General features: G+C 44.9%; 1 protein-coding gene across 2 annotated transcripts in view; it reads right to left on the bottom strand.

Annotated features, from left to right (window-relative positions):
• sufu (suppressor of fused homolog (Drosophila)) overlaps window positions 1-18,083 on the bottom strand; it is a 174,358-nt gene that overhangs the window by 93,229 nt on the left and 63,046 nt on the right. For both annotated transcript variants that reach the window (XM_072479578.1, XM_072479577.1), the window contains exon 3: window positions 9,435-9,571. In XM_072479578.1, the coding sequence (XP_072335679.1) occupies window positions 9,435-9,571 (137 nt within the window). The remainder of the gene's footprint in view (window positions 1-9,434; window positions 9,572-18,083) is intronic.

Here is an 18,083-nt window from a genome sequence, read left to right as displayed (position 1 = left end):
TTCGGAAGATCCAACCCCCTTGACTGCCATCCTCTCTGCGATACCAAATTAATGTTAATACCTTTATCACTGCCTTGTACAAGCCAAGGCCCATGGACTACATTGTGGTCCCTTTGTCAATCGGTGACAATGCCTGTAAGGCAGGTCAGTAAATTGAAGATTTCGACAGGAGACTGCTCCTCCAATCACAGCTGTTTCTCTCGCCTTTGCTGCTAATAGGTTCAATAATGAAAAACAGAGAAACAGGTGGTGATTGGAAAAGCAGTAAACACCTTGAATTGCGAGCATTGGGTCCCTGCTCACCATGGCTGTCAATGACTCCAGTCACTTCCATTCCAACCCGACTCTTGGCGCTCCTCCTGGCGGTCACCCATGTACGTGTGCCACTCAGCCTCAGATCTCACTCCAAGTGTCCCCTCCACTCTCACTGTACCAATCCTCCTCAACTGATTGGGTGTTTGAGTGAGTGAATTAGTTTGAGTGAGGGAGTGAGTGCATTTGAGTGAGAGAAGAAGCATTTAAATGAGACAGAGAGAAAGGTGTTATAGGGAGTAGATTGTGTGTGCCTAGCTCACTCCCAGTCTAAAGGTTCTTATTCATGTCCGAGGTCCGAGGTAGGTTCTTTACTCAGAGAGTGGTTAGGGTATGGAATGGACTGCCTGCTGTGATAGTGGAGTCCGTCACTTTAGGAACTTTCAAGCGGTTATTGGATAGGCACATGGAGCACACCAGAATGACAGGGAGTGGGATAGCTTGATCTTGGTTTCAGACAATGCTCGGCACAACATCAAGTGCCGAAGGGCCTGTTCTGTGCTGTACTGTTCTATATGTTCTATCTTCACACCACACACCAACAGGCACTCTCACTCATTCTCTCAGGAGCTGAGGGCGAGTGAGCACCGAGATTAGGAGTGAGCTGGACACACACTCTCCACCCTTTCACATTCTAATGGTCATCTTTAATTCCTACTCATTTATTTAATTATCAATTTATTGTCAAGACTTTTTTTGTGCTCAGCAGGATGTATTTTTTCATACATCAGATTTTTTTGAAACTCATCTATCCAAAATTTGCTCATCGGTTCTCCAGAGTGTGAGAAAAATTGAAACGTGGCACCCACATGGACAAGTTTGCTTTACCAAGTATTAGTGCTCGGAATATTTAAAAGCCTAAATCGACATAACTTTTTTTAAGTTCCGAAGAGTCATGTCAGACTTGAAATATTAACTCCTGCTTCTCTCTCCACAAATGCAGCCAAATCTGCTGAGTTTTCCCAGCATTTTCTGTTTTAATTTAAGACAAAATCTCTTTAATTTAAGACAAAAGTACAGCATACAATAACATGGCAGAGAGGTAACCTTTCTCATTTCATCCTTAATACAATTTCACAAACAGAAATTGCAATGCCAGTCTTTACAGCAGCGAAGCCCAGGTCAAAAGAATCATGAATATTTCTCGCTTGTGCTTTGTACAGCACATCAACCTAAATACAGCCTTTAAAAGAAAACTATACACATGATAAAATTGTCCTGTGACAGCTCACTAGTATGAAACATAAAGCTACAGAGTCCATTCTTGGTCCATGTCTTTATACCTGGATATAATGCATGTCAACTGTGAATTAAGGGCTGGTTTAGCACAGTAGGCTAAATAGCTGGCTTGTAATGCAGAACAATGCCAGCAGCACAGTTCAATTCCCGTACCGGCCTGCCCGAACAAGCGCCGGAATGTGGCGACTAGGGGCTTTTCACAGCAACTTCATTGAAGCCTACTTGTGACAATAAGCGATTATTATTATTATTATTATTAAATTGATTCTATGGTGACTGATCCCCACAATGCAATACTATCCTGGTCTCTCCTGGGAAAGGGATCATACCTGGGCCAGATTTTTCACATGCTAATGTATCAACTGTAATCACCTGTTTTCTGTCAATTTTAGTAAATTTAGTGTAGCTTTCCTCACATATCCAGCAAATACCATTAGATGTCTAGTGACATATGAATACATATTGTCAACAGTCATTAGATCATTTGTTTGCCAAATATAAATCTGTGAAAGGATTGATCAAAGCTGAACACATTTCTTTTTTATATATTTCTTTTAATTAGAGTTTTTCCATTTTTACAAATAATGCAACAAATCCTCAGCATACATAAATACAGAAAAAGACAGGAGAACAACAGTTTGTTCAGCTTAATCATTAAACTTGGTGTTTCTATATGTACCAACGGATAAACTAGAGAATGAGGGAGAAGAGAACAAGGTCATGAAAACATGGTACCGTGGCGCACACCTTCCCGCAGCGAGTGCTCGTACAGCCCCCAAAAATATAGGATAAATTCTTTGTGCTATGTTTGGGCACGCACCAAAACATATCTCTCCAACTCTTTTCATACCAGAGGCATCATTAACACATTATGATATCCTTTTTGTGGATACAAGCCCGGTCTATAGCTTTGCAAGAATCAGTCAACGATCCTTTAACCCCAAAATAACAAGAATAAACTACAGAAAAAGTTTGCGAAGATATTAGCTCTAAGAGGATGTTTTACAGTAAGAAGTCTTACACCAGGTTAAAGTACAACATGTTTGCTTCAAACACTAGCTTTCAGAGCACTGCTCCTTCCTCAGGTGAATCCTCAGGATGTTTTACATATAACCACAAGATGCAACAAATGTCTAAAATCCAGCACAGTACAGAGTGATCATCATCTCGCACATTTATACAGAGAAGACAAACAAATATTCATAGAGTTAGTTCAGATTATAATCATTGCTGTTGGTATCTCCCAACATACTAACAATGACAAGATAAAAAGATACTACCAAGGTCAGAAGATCTCAGAATACTTGGATATAGCCATGAGCATGGCGCATGCCCCTCACCACAAGACAAAAAAGGAAAACGTTGCTGATTCGAAACCTCATTTAGCCTCCCCAGACAACCCAGGCCAAGAAGGAACATCCCAAACACAAGGGAGCAACAGAAACCACCCTCAGTACAAGACATGGCCTGGCATTTTACACTCTTGTATACAGGAGCCGGCAAACCAATGGTACCCACTACACTGCCAAGAGTCATTACACATCTGACCTCACTCCTCTCCAGCCACATCAGAGGTACCACTCTGACCCCTTCGACACTGGAAGATTGACAACATCCTCCACTGATGAAACCCTATCAACAAAGAAAAGAATCGTCAAGACACCCACCTACTGGACATCTTGAGAGAGGTATGATCCCAACCCCTTCAACACAATATACTAAATCGGGGCCTGCATCAGTACCCTACTTACCCATGGCAGCAAAGGAAACCTTGAAAAGAGAGAAACACCAGGATTAGCTAAAGAATGCCAAAGAATTTGAGACAAGGTCTCGCACCATACACCTTCGCAAAAAAGGGTACAGGGGCAGAACAGCATATACTCATCAGAAACAAGACACTTCTCCCCAGGAGAGTCCAGGCCTCAACAGGAGGGCAATCTGGAATCTCTGCATATGACCACTTGGAGGAGGGCACCTAACTCCTCCACCCAGCCTACCCTTGGACCAAATAAAGCCTGAAACAATAACACCAATCTACAGCATCAAGCTCTTGCGCAAACCCTGCAACCAACAAGTTACTACTTCCCTAGTAGAATCCTATCTCGAGAATGACAGCAGACCGTGAGCCCCCAAAAGGGGACGACTCAGGGAAGGGCACTACCCACGCAGCCAAATGAATATTGAAGGCCAACCCATGGAAGATTAGCCAAAACAGGATTAACTGACCACACCCAGGCACGCGCCTGCCAACAATTTCAGAGCCGCAAACCACAAAGAAGAACCATAAGGAACCCAGTCCTCTCTAGGATAACATGATCCGACCGCACCTTCATAGAAGGTAAGCACAGGTTCTATAATCCCAAAATAACAAAAATACAAAAGAAAAACACAACACTGATAGTCCTAACTGAGGACTTTCCTCACTCATAAAAAGGACTTGCATGACTAAGCCAACCACCTCCAAACAAAACCATCCACCTGCCACTCTGCCTTGGCGTTACTCACCTCCTCTATAAACAAAATGGTGGGGCAGCACGGTGGTGCAGTGGTTAACACTGCAGTCTCACGGCGCCGAGGTCCCAGTTTCGATCCCGGCTCTGGGTCACTGTCCGTGTGGAGTTTGCACATTCTCCCCGTGTTTGCGTGGGTTTCGCCCCCACAACACAAAGATGTGCAGTGTAGGTGGATTGGTGACTTTAAATTGCCCCTTAATTGGGAAAAAATGAATTGGGTACACTAAATTTAAAAATAAATAAATAAACAAACAAAATGGTGAGTGCCTGGAACGCGCTGTCAGGGGAGGCCGTGGAAGCAGATACATTAACGGCGTTCAAATGGCATCTTGACAAATACATGGATAGGATGGGTATAGAGGAATACAGCACTAGGAAGTGCTGAGGGTTTTGACCAAGGGTGGTCTCATGACCAGTACAGGCTTAGAGGGCCGAAGGGCCTGTTCCTCTGCTGTACTGTTCTTTGTACCTAAAACAAACTCCCTCTTTGTAAACGCAAGGGTTACACAGCACATTTAAAAAAAAGCTAAACTAGGTAAATGCTGCACAAATCTCTTGCCATACTACCAATTCAGTATGATTTTCATCATAACAGGCGACAACGCCTCTGCTAATTTATTGTACACCCTGTCAGGAGAAAAGACAATAACACAAAATCAGCGGCATAAATACAAGGTTATTATTGATGAACTGCAGGATAATATCACTGTCCACTGAGTCTGGAAAGGCCAAAGCCAGGACAGGATGGTCGAGCAGCATTCAGGATCCCTCCAGAGTTCCATAGAAGTCACTGCACCCCGGCCATGTTGTAGTCCCAAAGCCCAGGTAGCGAGAAACCTAGGTCCCGGCAGCAGCCGATGACCCGAAGTTTCCAGCCGCCTCCAACCCTTCTCGACGAACATAGAGGACAAGACAGCGCAAGATCAATGATCAGGGTCTCCGACCAACCGAGGCCTTGAAGACCGAATACAATGTGCTCCGTCTAACTTGAAACAACCAGCCCTTAAATTGAGATTACAAAAGCATGGCAGCCAATTCTCAAATACGGCCGGGAATTCGTTCCCAGCTCCCCTCAGAAGACAGGGTGCATGAACACTACTCCCTGTCTGGCCCCATCTTTGAAAATTGACCAGTATATTCAACATACCATGTAACAGGATTGCCAAGGTGAGCTCCCACCAAGGAAGCTGCCTTATCAAGTGACAGGATTCTCTTCTCCGCCTCATTCACTCTTAAGGATACCTCGCCGTTCATTAATGTGAGAACCAACAACCTGAACCAATGAACCAAGACCATCGTCCACAACATGATTCACAATGGCAGCCATCATCTCGACTTCGACAGCATAGGCGAAGCTTAGGCCCGCTCACCAACGAAACCGAAACTGCAAGCTGGGCCTCACCCCCACCTCAATCAAATTAGTATTTCTTTGACTTAATTTGGTTCTCCATCTCTAAAATCTAGCCAGAATCTTCCAGGAACATAGCGCAGGACATGCACAGCAGGAACAAATAATTATGGGGTGTGCATCAGGATAAAAGAAAAGGGTTGAAAGATGAGTAGTGCCAGAGCTCACAAAAGCTCAGTCACTTCCGTACTCTCATTAAGCTCCCCCCCCCCCCCCCCCCCCCCCCAAACACATTTCTGATGCGTCCCAACATTTTTGAAGCAAGACAAAAATTGGATTTTAATTACTTGGTGGCTGGTTTCAGTTTTGCTGGTCAGCATCCAAGAGTAGTCCACTGGATTTGGATTTATTGTCATGTGTACCGAGGTACAGTGAAAAGTATTGTTCTGTGAACAGTCCAGGCGGACCATTCCATACTTGAAAAACATAGGACATAAGATAATTACGTTTTAAAAGGTTAATACGGTTATAAGACATATAGGAAGTGGATCTGTGGGGGAGAGTTCAGAGAGTCACCACACACTGGTGCCATCTTGGGGGGAGGAGGCCAAAGCTTGCTCTGCCATTCAATATGAATCATCACTGATCTGACACGTCAATGCTTTTTACCCACACTAACCCCATAACCCTTTACGTTATTGTTAATCAGAAATCTAGAAATCTCTACCTTAAACGTACTCAATGACCTCAGTTTTAACAGCCCTCGGGGACTTAGAGTATTACAAAGATTCACAACTCCCTATGTAAAGAAATGTCTCCTCATCTTGGTCCTAAAGCATCCCCTTATTTTGAATTCATGCACCCTGGCAGTAGACACCTCAACCAAGGGAAACATCTTACCTGCATCTACCCTGTCTATTCCTTTTGTAGTTTTCAATGAGACCACCGCTCATTCTTCAAAACTCTTGAGAATACAGCCCAATTTGCCCAATCTCTCTTCATACCCCATCCCCAAAACAAGTCTGGTGAACCTTTGTTGCACTCTCTCTATGGCAATAATATCCTTTGAGGCAAGGGGCATCCTGGCAATGCAAGAATGACCCTTTTATTCTTACTATTGTTTTCTGCTAGTTAGCAAATCCCTAATCCATACCATTATATTATTTTCTATTCCATGTGTTTTTATTTTGATAATCGTAATAATAATAATCTTTATTGTCACAAGTAGGCTTACATTAACACTGCAATTAAGTACCATGAAAAGCCCCTAGTCGCCTGTTCAGGTACACGGAGGGAGAATTCAGAAAGCCCAAATTACCAAACAGCATGTCTTTTGGGACTTGTGGGAGGAAACCGGAGCACCTGGAGGAAACCCTCGCAGACACAGGGAGAACGTGCAGACTCCGCACAGACAGTGACTCAAGCAGGAATCGATCCTGGCACCCTGGTGCTGTGAAGCAACAGTGCTAACCACTGTACTACTGGGCCGCCCAATCAACATTCTGTGGGGACCTTAGTATATATGGATTTCCAGAAGGCCATGTCCATCGACTCTCCTTTATCAATTTTGTCAATAACAACCTCAAAACCTCCCAACAAGTTCGTCAAACATGATTTCCCATTCCTAAATTCATGCCGACTGCCCGATCAGGTCATGATTGATCAAGTGTCCATTTATCACATCCTTTATGATAGATTCTAGCATTTTCCCAATGACTGATGTACGTCTAACAGGCACGTAATTCCCCGTTTTCTCTCTCCTTCCCTTCTTAAATAGTGGAGTGACATTTGCTACCTTCCAATCCTCAGGAACCATTCCAGAATCAATACAATTTTGGAAGGTGATCACAAATGCATCGGCTATGTCTTGGCAACCTCTTTCAACACCCGCGGTTGCATAATATCAGGTATGGGGGGGGGGGGGGGGGAGAGACTGATCAAGTTTCAGTCCCATTAGCTTCTCCAATGCAATCGTTTTACCGAGACTAATTTCCTTCAACTCCGCATTCTCCCTAGTCCCTTGGATCTCTACATCTGGGTGATTTCCTTTATTTTCCTTAGTGAAAACAGACACAAAGTAAAAAATTTTACTTCGCTGCCATCTATATTCACCTTATGAATTCTCCTGACTCTGCCTTTAACTAACTCACTTTTGTCTTAGTCATACCCTCCCTTTTCACATACCTATAGAAGCTTCAATAGTCCGTTTTCATGTTAATTTTGCAAGATGGCATTTAAAGTCTGTTCTCAGTTTCTTCATCAGTTTTTTGACCTTCCTTTGCTGCATTCTAAGAACTTCACAATCCTCAGGTTTGCTACTATTTCTGGAGACTTTAATTTATATAATCCTTAACTTCCTTTGACAACCACAGTTGACTGGACATTTTGGGGCGTTTGCAAGTTGAAGGAATGTATTGGTGCTGTAAGCTTTGCAAAAGTTCTTTGAAGACTACCATTGTCTATGCACAGTCATGCCTTTTAACATATATTCTCGCTCCACTACAGCCAATTTGTCTCCCATGCCTTCATAATTATGGGCAGCACAGTAGCAAAGTGGTTAGCACAGTTGCTCCAAAGCGCCAGGGTCCCAGGTTTGATTCCCAGCTTGGTTCACGGTCTGCGCAGAGTCTGCACTTCCTCCCCGTGTCTGCAAGGGTTTCCTCCGGGTGCTCCGGTTTCCTCCCACAAGCCAAAAGTGTGCAGGTTAGGAGGATTGGCCATGGTAAAATGTCCTTGGTGTCCAAAAAGATTGAGTGGGGTTACTGGGTTATGGGGGTGGGGTGGGCTTAAGCGGGGTGCTCTTTCCAAGGCTCAATGGGCCAAATGGCCTTCTTCTGCACTGCAAATTCCATGAGAATTTCCTTTATTCAGCTTTAATACCCTGCCTTCAGATTGAACTTCCTCTGAACTTCCTCGCTTTCAAACATAATGAAAATTCTATCTTATTATGGTCACTTATAAAGGTTCTTTTACAACTAAATTATTGATTAGCCCCTGTTCATTACATAATACTAGATCTAGAATAGCCTAGTCGGTTCCTCAACACACTGCTCTAGAAACCTGCGTACAACGTGTAATATTGACCCAGACGGGAGTCAGAAATCAGACTTCTAATCTTAAATTTGGATATTTTAATCCTAGGGTTTGTTTTGAAGCTTTATTTAAATTTTTTTTTTTAAGTGCCTGAAGATCTTGTTAAAACTGTCACAAACCAAAGTTTGCCCTCGCATTTGTGCTCTTGTTTTAAAAATTCTGTCCCTTAATTTTGGCTTTCTGCTTCTCTGGGAGAGAATGGCAACAACTAGGAGGAAGATAAATGGCTGTGAAATTTAATGAGGAAATCCTGGGAGTACTCGGGCAGACTGTGGGAAGGTGGGAGCCTGCACTGCATTCTGCAATGGGCAAACAAAACGTCAAACAACAGGATGCAAAACACATCAGCAAATAGAAAAAGTAGTAAAAGCTGAACTGTCCATAGCACATCGATAAAGTACCAAAAGGTCACTGCCATCATCAGGAGAATGGTGGATGTGCGACGGCTATGCTATTTTTGCATTTATCTCAAAATATTCTACTGCGGGCATCCTGACAGCCTCCAATTTTCACTCCGCCAAATCTGTTCGCAACAGCACTCATTTTCACAGCAAATGTATATATGCTGCTTGAAGATCCTCAACTATAATGCTTACACATTTGCATTTTGACATGCGCCCCTTCAATGTCACTTTTCAGCACACTGCGTTGCTCATTCCCAATTTGTTTTTTTACAGGAGAAAGTAGACCGCAAGAGACAAGTGTTTGACAGAGGGTGGTATGGAATCCTTCATAAGGGACCCCACCAATTTGAGAAGCAAGAGACGTAAAGGTACATCATTGAGTAGGAAACACCAAGGGCGAAAGTACAAAAATGCAATATGGTTCAAAATTGACTCAGTACTGCACGAAATTCTTAATATAATACAAGCTGTAGAAGATGTTTTGTTTTGTAAGAATGTCAGCAATGAACAATTATTGAAATTTACCTGACTGGAATACATATCTGGCCAGACCCTGCATTAGCTCAGCTGGCCAGGTTGGAGGTGCTGTTTCTCCAGTTTCTCGTCTTAGCCGGAAGGTCAGTTCAAAACCAAAGCCACTTGGTCCTTCCAGTCCAGTAAATCTAGACAAAAGAAAATGTCTTTAAAAAGTCTTAAAATAAACACACACCAAGTTATAATCAGATCATATTTGAAAGTGAAAGAAAATGCTATCCAAGTCAAAATTCCATGTAAATAATACAAAGATCCTGAAAACAGTGGAAGTTACAGAAACCATTATTTTCATGGTTACACTCGTGACATAGGGTTTGATGAGCATTAAGAAAAAACAATTGATGAGTATTTTAAGTGCACTTTATAATAAAATCTTTTTACATCAGTAAAAGCACCCACAGCAAATTTAATAGCAAGGATTGCAATACAAGCATGCACGTTTTACGATATTTTCTTCCAATACCAGTGAAGTAATACGGCACATTTCTGCTTGCAATCACAGTGGCATCCACAGGAAAAAGTATGCCCATTTTATGCAGGTCCCACTGTTTATAGTGCGTGGTTTCGTTCAGGTGCATTTTGCCAACTGTAGTAGGTGGCCATTGTAACCTGACAGCCAGGATCCTGGGACGAGTCAACATTGCAGTGAGGGACAAGAAATCATACAAGTTCCAAAAACCATACAGCCATTCAAACGCTCATCTAAACAGTTAAAGTTTGTGTGTCACAATTTGGATGTTATTTACTTGAATGGATAAATGTAGCTCCAACAACAGTCACAAAGCGTAACACCATCCAGGACAAATTGGCACCCCCATAGACAAACATTCACTCCCTCCATCATTAATGCACAGTGGCAGCAGTGTGTCCCATCTACAGGATGCACTGTAGGAAATCACCAAGCTTCCTTATAAAGCGCTTTCCAAACACACGTCCACCACCATCTAGGACAAAGGCAGCAGACACATGGGAACACCACCAGCTGGAAGTTCCCCTCCAAATCCTGAAACTCCCTCCCTGACAGCATTGTGGGTGTATCTACACCACAAGGGCTGCAGCGGTTCAAGAAGGCAGCTCATCACCACCTTCTCAAGGGCAATTAAGGATGGACAATAAATGCTGGCCTTGCCAGTGATGCCAACATCCCAAGATTGAATTTTTAAAAAATAACATTATCTTCTGATCATTTTGCTATTTGCCATGGGTGCATCTTCTGTGTTTGTATTTACTCAGATTATCTATCAAGTTTAATCTTATTTCGGAATAGGAAGACTGTACCCTTGAATTGCTACCAGTGTCCCATCACAAGGACAGTACAAGACCCACTGTCTTTCAAGAGAATGCTGAACTATGAAGGAAATTACACATGACAACATCCATGATTGAACTCAGTGACCCTGTTCAGATACATTCAAAGTTTGTTATGAATTTTTTTTGGAATTTCTAACGGAAATAGGAAATAACTCACCATAAAGAAATCACATTTTAAACTGCCAATTATAATATATGCGTGCACACGATCCTTGGCGCTTTCAGTATTCAGCTACATAGCCCAAAATGACAAAAGCTGAGCTGAATATCCAAGACAAAAGCTGAATACTCTTGCACTATGGAGTAACTCCTGGGTGCATGGGAATAGTCTCAGTTTGTGATATCACCAAACCAATCCAGCAGTGAGGGAAATGCTCATTAGAGTTTCCATCTCAAAAATCAAATTTACATGACTTACAAAAATATCAAATGAAATTAAATCTCATAGTAAAGTATGTAACTACATCTCAGCAGGCACCAAAATACCAAGAATAAATACATCTCTAAACAAAAAATAAAAGTTAAGATCTATCAAGTTGGGTTCTACTCCGTAACATCAGCTGGGATCGTATGAGGAACACACCTTTTGCAGGAGTAACACTGGAGTAGATGAACGGTCTAACAGTCCAAATCTGACTTTACGGTGAAGAAAGGATATCTATGGATTTGTCACCTCCATATGTAACAATGCTTCAATGCTCTCCTAGGTAAACTCTCATCATTAACACTAGATAAACTTCAACTCATCGAGAACTCTGCTATCAATTTCCTATTCCACACCAAAGAGTGCAATTTAATACATGGAATAGGGGGTCTTTCCAAACAGCAGGAGTCCTATGTTGCTATTTTATATCACATTCGTCACCCTCACACGAGAGAGGCCCTCTGCTATGTGGTCACCAACACCAGCCCCCCCCCCCTTCATTGTGGTACCCTTGGACTTTAATTTGTAAGTTGTGCCAATGTCTTCAATGGCTGAAAGAATCCCCCAGTACAGGTGTGCAGTTCCAGCATAAGACCCACTATGAAACAATATTTATATATATATATATATATATATATATATATATATAGTATTTCATATCTGTTGTAATATTATACACAAATCTAGGTTAAGGTATCCAGACACTGGCTGCAAAAGGGGCCATTAAGATGTCATAAAAGTGAGATCAACAATCATTCCAGCCATCTATGCATTTAAAAACAGAGAATTAATGGACCATTATTCATAGAAAGAATATTCCCTGGAGAGTAGGTAATTTGAGACATTGTGTTTAAACCTAGGTAAACGGGTCAGAGGAACTGAGTGGGATAAAGGTGATGCAATTAATGGGAGGAAGCGGGTCTGTAGCAGACAGTTTAGCTTTGAGTTTTGCGGGAGCTTGAAGCTGAACAGAAGCTTTTGTTGAATGCTGTCAGGTTAAGCAGTAGTCTCAAAGGCAGCAAGACTTGCAACTGGCGTCTCAAATCTCAAACAATGATTTACTAAATCCAGAAATGAGGTTGAACGTTTTTCCCTTTCTGGGTTAGAAGTTGATTGGTATATTATCAGTCATCATGTCACTAAAAGATACTTGCACTGTTTTAGTCTTAACTTTCTGCAACAAGTTTAATGGCCAATTAGTGTGCAAATCCAACATGCCTTAAAAATAATGGAGAACTAAATACAAATGTTTATATAAAGAAAATAGTGGAGCAGCATAAACCAACCAGCAAGGTCCGGAGATCTTCAATTCACTCCACGGGGGCAATGATCCCACTTTGTCTGGAGAATTGAGCATGGGATCCAGATGGCTGAAGACTCGGCTGTCATGGATGCGAAAAAGGGAGGAGGCCAAAATTGGAGAAACAGAGCCTCGGGCTGGGGAAGAGAATATTGTCGGTCATGAAGCAATTGGGGATGGCAATGGCTAATTGGGGGGATAAAATATTTTAATTTGCGCTATGGGGAGACTGGAAACTAGCATGTTCAGCAATAGAGTGAGACTTGGAGTGGAATTTAATGTCCACTCAGTAGTGGGTTTGGAGACAGGGAGCCATTTAAACAGGTGGGAAAGTGTTCGGTGGGACCCCGCCACCTTCCTGCCTCCACCTGATCAAGTATGGGGTGGAAAACCCTGTGGTCAGCCTTCCCACCTGGACACTAATTGAGGCTCTTAATATCTGCCTACTTAAGGGCCTCATCTACTGGGATACAGCCCCTGGGGATGCTTGTTGGGGGTCTCGGCAGCCCACACCTCCAGGTGCTTGAGAGTCCTGCGAAGGCATCATAGTGGCCACTGCTTAATACGTCGGGCAACAGAAGCCAAATAAAATAACTAATGCTGTACCTGCAAATCCATCTCGACTTTTATTGAGGCCAGACTGACGGGTAAAGAAATTTGTATTTTGTCAAGGGGGGGGTGCAATGATGCCTCTGACTGTGGGTGGCATTGATGCCTCTGCTTTGGGGGGGGGGGGGGGGGGAAAGAGAATGGCACATGATCATTTAGTGGTGGTGGGGGGGGGGGGGGGGGAGAAGAGTTTGCCCTTCTGTGGTGACAGGTTGGGGGTGCTCCCCTAATCTGCAGGGGTCGAAATGTCCTGGGAAAGGGGGGGGCTGGGTCTGTAGCCACCTAAAATGGCCAACTCCCGATTTAAAATGGAGAACGGCAAAGGCTGATGGGAAATTCAGCCAAGACAGAAACCGGCAGGTGCAGGTTTGCTGTGTATTAAAACTCTGCAAAAGGCCAGACAACATCGATACCAGCGACCATCACCATAACAATGTAGCAGCCATCTGCATACTGATGAGCAATCCCCGGGAACAATAAGTAACATTTTGGACACACAAAGCAAAGATCGAACCAAGCGATTGGGACAAAGTCCAATCACTTGGGACCAGGTACAGGGTCCGCCCCGAAAGGCGGGAAGCCCCTGAGGACTATAAGAGTTAAGCCCCAAGTTCAAATCGTTCTCTTCACCTCTTCGTCCTGCCCGGGCCACCCAGCAACTCGAACCAACATTGACCGTGACCGGTGCAGTGACCACCGAACGAAGTAAGTCTTAATTCAACGCTCGCTACGAGATATGCGCTCCTAGCTACCAATCCGTACCAACTTCGAATCCCGCAGACTCAGAACCCGAACAAAAGAAGAACTAAGAACAAAGAAATGCACAGCGCAGGAACAGGCCCTTCGGCCCTCAAAGCCCGTGCCGACCATGCTGCCCGACTAAACTACAATCTTCTACACTTCCTGGGTCCGTATCCCTCTATTCCCATCCTATTCATGTATTTGTCAAGATGCCCCTTAAATGTCACTATCGTCCCTGCTTCCACCACCTCCTCCGCTAGCGAGTTCCAGGCACCCACTATCCTCTGCGTAAAAAACTTGCCTCATACATCTACTCTAAACCTTGCCCCTCTCACCTTAAACCTATGCCCCCTAGTAATTGACCCCTCTACCCTGGGGAAAAGCCTCTGACTATCCACTCTGTCTATGCCCCTCATAATTTTGTATACCTCTATCAGGTCTCCCCTCAACCTCCTTCGTTCCAGTGAGAACAAACCGAGTTTATTCAACCGCTCCTCATAAGCTAATGCCCTCCATACCAGGCAACATTCTGGTAAATCTCTTCTGCACCCTCTCTAAAGCCTCCACATCCTTCTGGTAGTGTGGCGACCAGAATTGAACACTATACTCCAAGTGTGGCCTAACTAAGGTTCTATACAGCTGCAACATGACTTATTACTGTGTATAATAAATGTGCTTTGATTTGAATCTTACTAATCGGTGTATTGGGTTATTGATCATTACTCGGACTTGAACCTCGTGGCGGTATCATAAAGATACCTGGCGACTCGAGAGCAAAAGTAATAAAACAGAGCAATTGAACCAAGGAGAAAGTTAGCAACAGGTCCTGTCACTTTAATCAAGAGATCAGGGTGCCCTTTAAAAACGGCACATTGCTCTTGGAAGAACCAGACCTGCTGGCGTGTTTAGGCCTCGTCCATCTCTGAGCTCGTGCAAAACTACACCCCGCCCTTCAATAAAATTACGTGTGGGTGGATTGCAATCGGGATCGCGCCCAATACCTAGTGGAAATTGCACCGCGCATCATGCTTTTTTAGGAGAATTCCAGCCTGTGTCTTAATATCCTGCACTTGATGACTGTTTTGAGCATTAATGTCTTGCACTGTTAACGTACAATTTATTTTCCAGTAAAATGAGGCACAATATTGAGATTAAGCCATTTTCTTAATAACTAATTAATTTGATGGAAAGCTCGTCTCTTCCCAACTCTAATTTTACACCAATAGAAGGTTTCTATAAATTAGCCAAAATTCCTCTTTTAAAAAACTTTTACTTCATCTTCAAAACAGAAATATTTCACAGCTAAGTATCTGTAACATATTTGTCAAACAAGTACAGTCAGGTTTACTGGTTAACACTCAAAAGGTAGGACTTCCGGGTGCGGCGATGACCAGCTGAGTCGCACGTTTCGGCAGCTCCCTGTGAAACGGACTTTTGGGCTCTTGATAGGAGCCCCAACGGCAATTTTAACGGCTGAAAACACCGTGCGGTAAACCAGAAGGGTGTTCCCCCTGGACACGGATGGAAAAAGGAGAGGAAAGTGGCCGGATTGCAGCGGATCCTTTGGAACAACGGCAAGGAAGGCAAGCAGAAACCAAGATGGCGTCGGAAGGTGGCAGTTTCACATGGGGCCCTGAACAACAAGAGTTCTTGAAACGCTGCGTGGAGGAGATAAAAAAGGAAATGAAGAAAGAGTTGTTGGCCCCGATACTACAGGCGATTGAAGGGCTGAAAGAGGAACAAAAGACCCAGGAGCAGGAGCTTCGGGTCGTGAAGGCGAAAGCAGCAGAGAATGAAAACGACATACAGGGCCTGGTGGTGAAGTCGGAGATACAGGAGGCACACCAGAAACGATCTGTGGAGAGGTTGGAGGCACTGGAAAATAACGCAAGGAGGAACAACCTGAGGATTCTTGGCCTTCCTGAAGGTGTGGAGGGGGCGGACGTCGGGGCATATGTGAGCACGATGCTGCACTCGTTAATGGGAGCGGAGGCCCCGACGGGTCCGTTGGAGGTGGAGGGAGCATACCGAGTTATGGTGCGAGGACCGAGAGCAGGAGAAGCTCCCAGAGCCATAGTGGTGAGATTCCTCCGTTTTAAGGATAGAGAAATGGTCCTTAGATGGGCGAAGAAAACTCGGTGTAGTAAATGGGAGAACGCGGTGATCCGCGTCTATCAAGATTGGAGTGCGGAGGTGGCGAGAAGGAGGGCGAGCTTTAATCGGGCCAAAGCGGTACTTCACAAAAAAAAGATAAAGTTTGGAATGCTGCAACCGGCAAGACTGTGGGTCACATATCAAGGGAGGCACCACTACTTTGAGACGGCGGATGAAGCGTGGACTTTTATTGTAGAAGAAAAATTGGAATGATTGGACTACGAAAATGAACGTTTGGACAAAGTGGTGGGACGAGTGGGGGGGGGGGGGGGGGGGGGGCGAAGAGGGATTGTATGATTAATCCTGCGGTATGGTAACTTTTCTTTCTCCCACAGGTGGTGATGGGGGGAGGTGGGGAGGGAGAGGAGATGGGGCGTTGGCCATGGGAGGCGGGGCCGAGGGAGAGGCGCGGGCTTGGTTCCCGCGCTATGATAATTATGGCGGGAATAGAGAAGCAGGAAGGAGGGGGCGCCGCACGGGGCGAGCCGTGATCACGGGGGGAAGCCGAGGTCAGCCAGAGTTTGCTGACTTCTGGGAGCAACATGGGGGGTGTAATTACGCTAGCGGGGGGTCTAGCGGGGGGGGGGGGAGGAGGGGGGAATTACTGGGTTGCTGCTGCTGGGGAAAGGGGGGAGTGGGTGCGGGAAAGGATGGGCGGGGGGGCACCGTCTGGGAGAAATACAGCCGCGTGGGAACTGGGCGAGAAGCTGGAAAAAGATGATGGCTAACCGGCAAGGGGGGGGGGTGGGAAGCCCCCCAACTCGGCTGATCACGTGGAACGTGAGGGGGCTTAACGGGCCGATAAAGAGGGCACGAGTACTCGCACACCTTAAGAAACTTAAAGCAGATGTGGTCATGTTACAGGAAACGCACCTGAAACTGATAGATCAGGTTAGGTTGCGCAAAGGATGGGTAGGGCAGGTGTTCCATTCGGGGCTGGATGCGAAAAACAGGGGGGTGGCTATATTAGTGGGGAAGCGGGTAATGTTCGAGGCAAAGACTATAGTGGCGGATAACGGGGGCAGATACGTGATGGCGAGTGGCAAATTACAGGGAGAGATGGTGGTGTTGGTAAACGTGTATGCCCCGAATTGGGACGATGCCAATTTCATGAGGCGAATGCTAGGACGCATCCCAGACCTAGAGACCGGAAAGCTGATAATGGGGGGAGACTTTAACACGGTGTTGGAACCAAGGCTGGATAGGTCGAAGTCCAGGACTGGTAGGAGGCCGGCAGCAGCCAAGGTGCTTAAGGATTTTATGGAGCAGATGGGAGGGGTGGACCCGTGGAGATTCAGTAGACCTAGGAGTAAGGAGTTCTCGTTTTTCTCCTATGTCCATAAAGTCTATTCACGCATAGACTTTTTTGTGTTGGGTAGGGCAGTAGGGCATTGATCCCGAGGGTGAGGGGAACGGAATATACGGCTATAGCCATTTCGGATCATGCCCCACACTGGGTAGACTTGGAGATAGGGGAGGAAACAAGAGGGCGTCCACCCTGGAGAATGGATATGGGATTAATGGCGGATGAGGGGGTGTGCTTAAGGGTGAGGGGATGCATTGAAAAGTACTTGGAACTCAATGACAATGGGGAGGTTCAGGTGGGAGTGGTCTGGGAGGCGTTGAAGGCGGTGGTTAGGGGGGAGCTGATATCAATAAGGACACATAAAGGGAAGCAGGAGAGTAAGGAACGGGAGCGGTTGTTGCAAGAACTTTTGAGGGTGGACAGACAGTATGCGGAAGCACCGGAGGAGGGACTGTATAGGGAAAGGCAAAGGCTGCATGTGGAATTTGACTTGCTGACCACAGGCACTGCAGAGGCACAATGGAGGAAGGCGCAGGGTGTACAGTATGAATATGGAGAGAAGGCGAGCAGATTGCTGGCACACCAATTGAGGAAAAGGGGAGCAGCGAGGGAAATAGGGGGGGTGAGAGACGAAGATGGAGAGACGGAGCGGGGAGCGGAGAGAGTGAATGAAGTGTTTAAGACATTTTATAAAAAATTGTATGAAGCTCAACCCCCGGATGGGAGGGAGAGAATGATGGAGTTTTTGGATCGGCTGGAAATTCCCAAGGTGGAAGAGCAGGAAAGGATGGGATT

The sequence above is a fragment of the Scyliorhinus torazame genome, chromosome 16 (assembly GCF_047496885.1).
Source record: "Scyliorhinus torazame isolate Kashiwa2021f chromosome 16, sScyTor2.1, whole genome shotgun sequence".
Lineage (NCBI taxonomy): Eukaryota > Metazoa > Chordata > Chondrichthyes > Carcharhiniformes > Scyliorhinidae > Scyliorhinus > Scyliorhinus torazame.
This window is presented reverse-complemented; position numbering and strand designations above follow the sequence as displayed.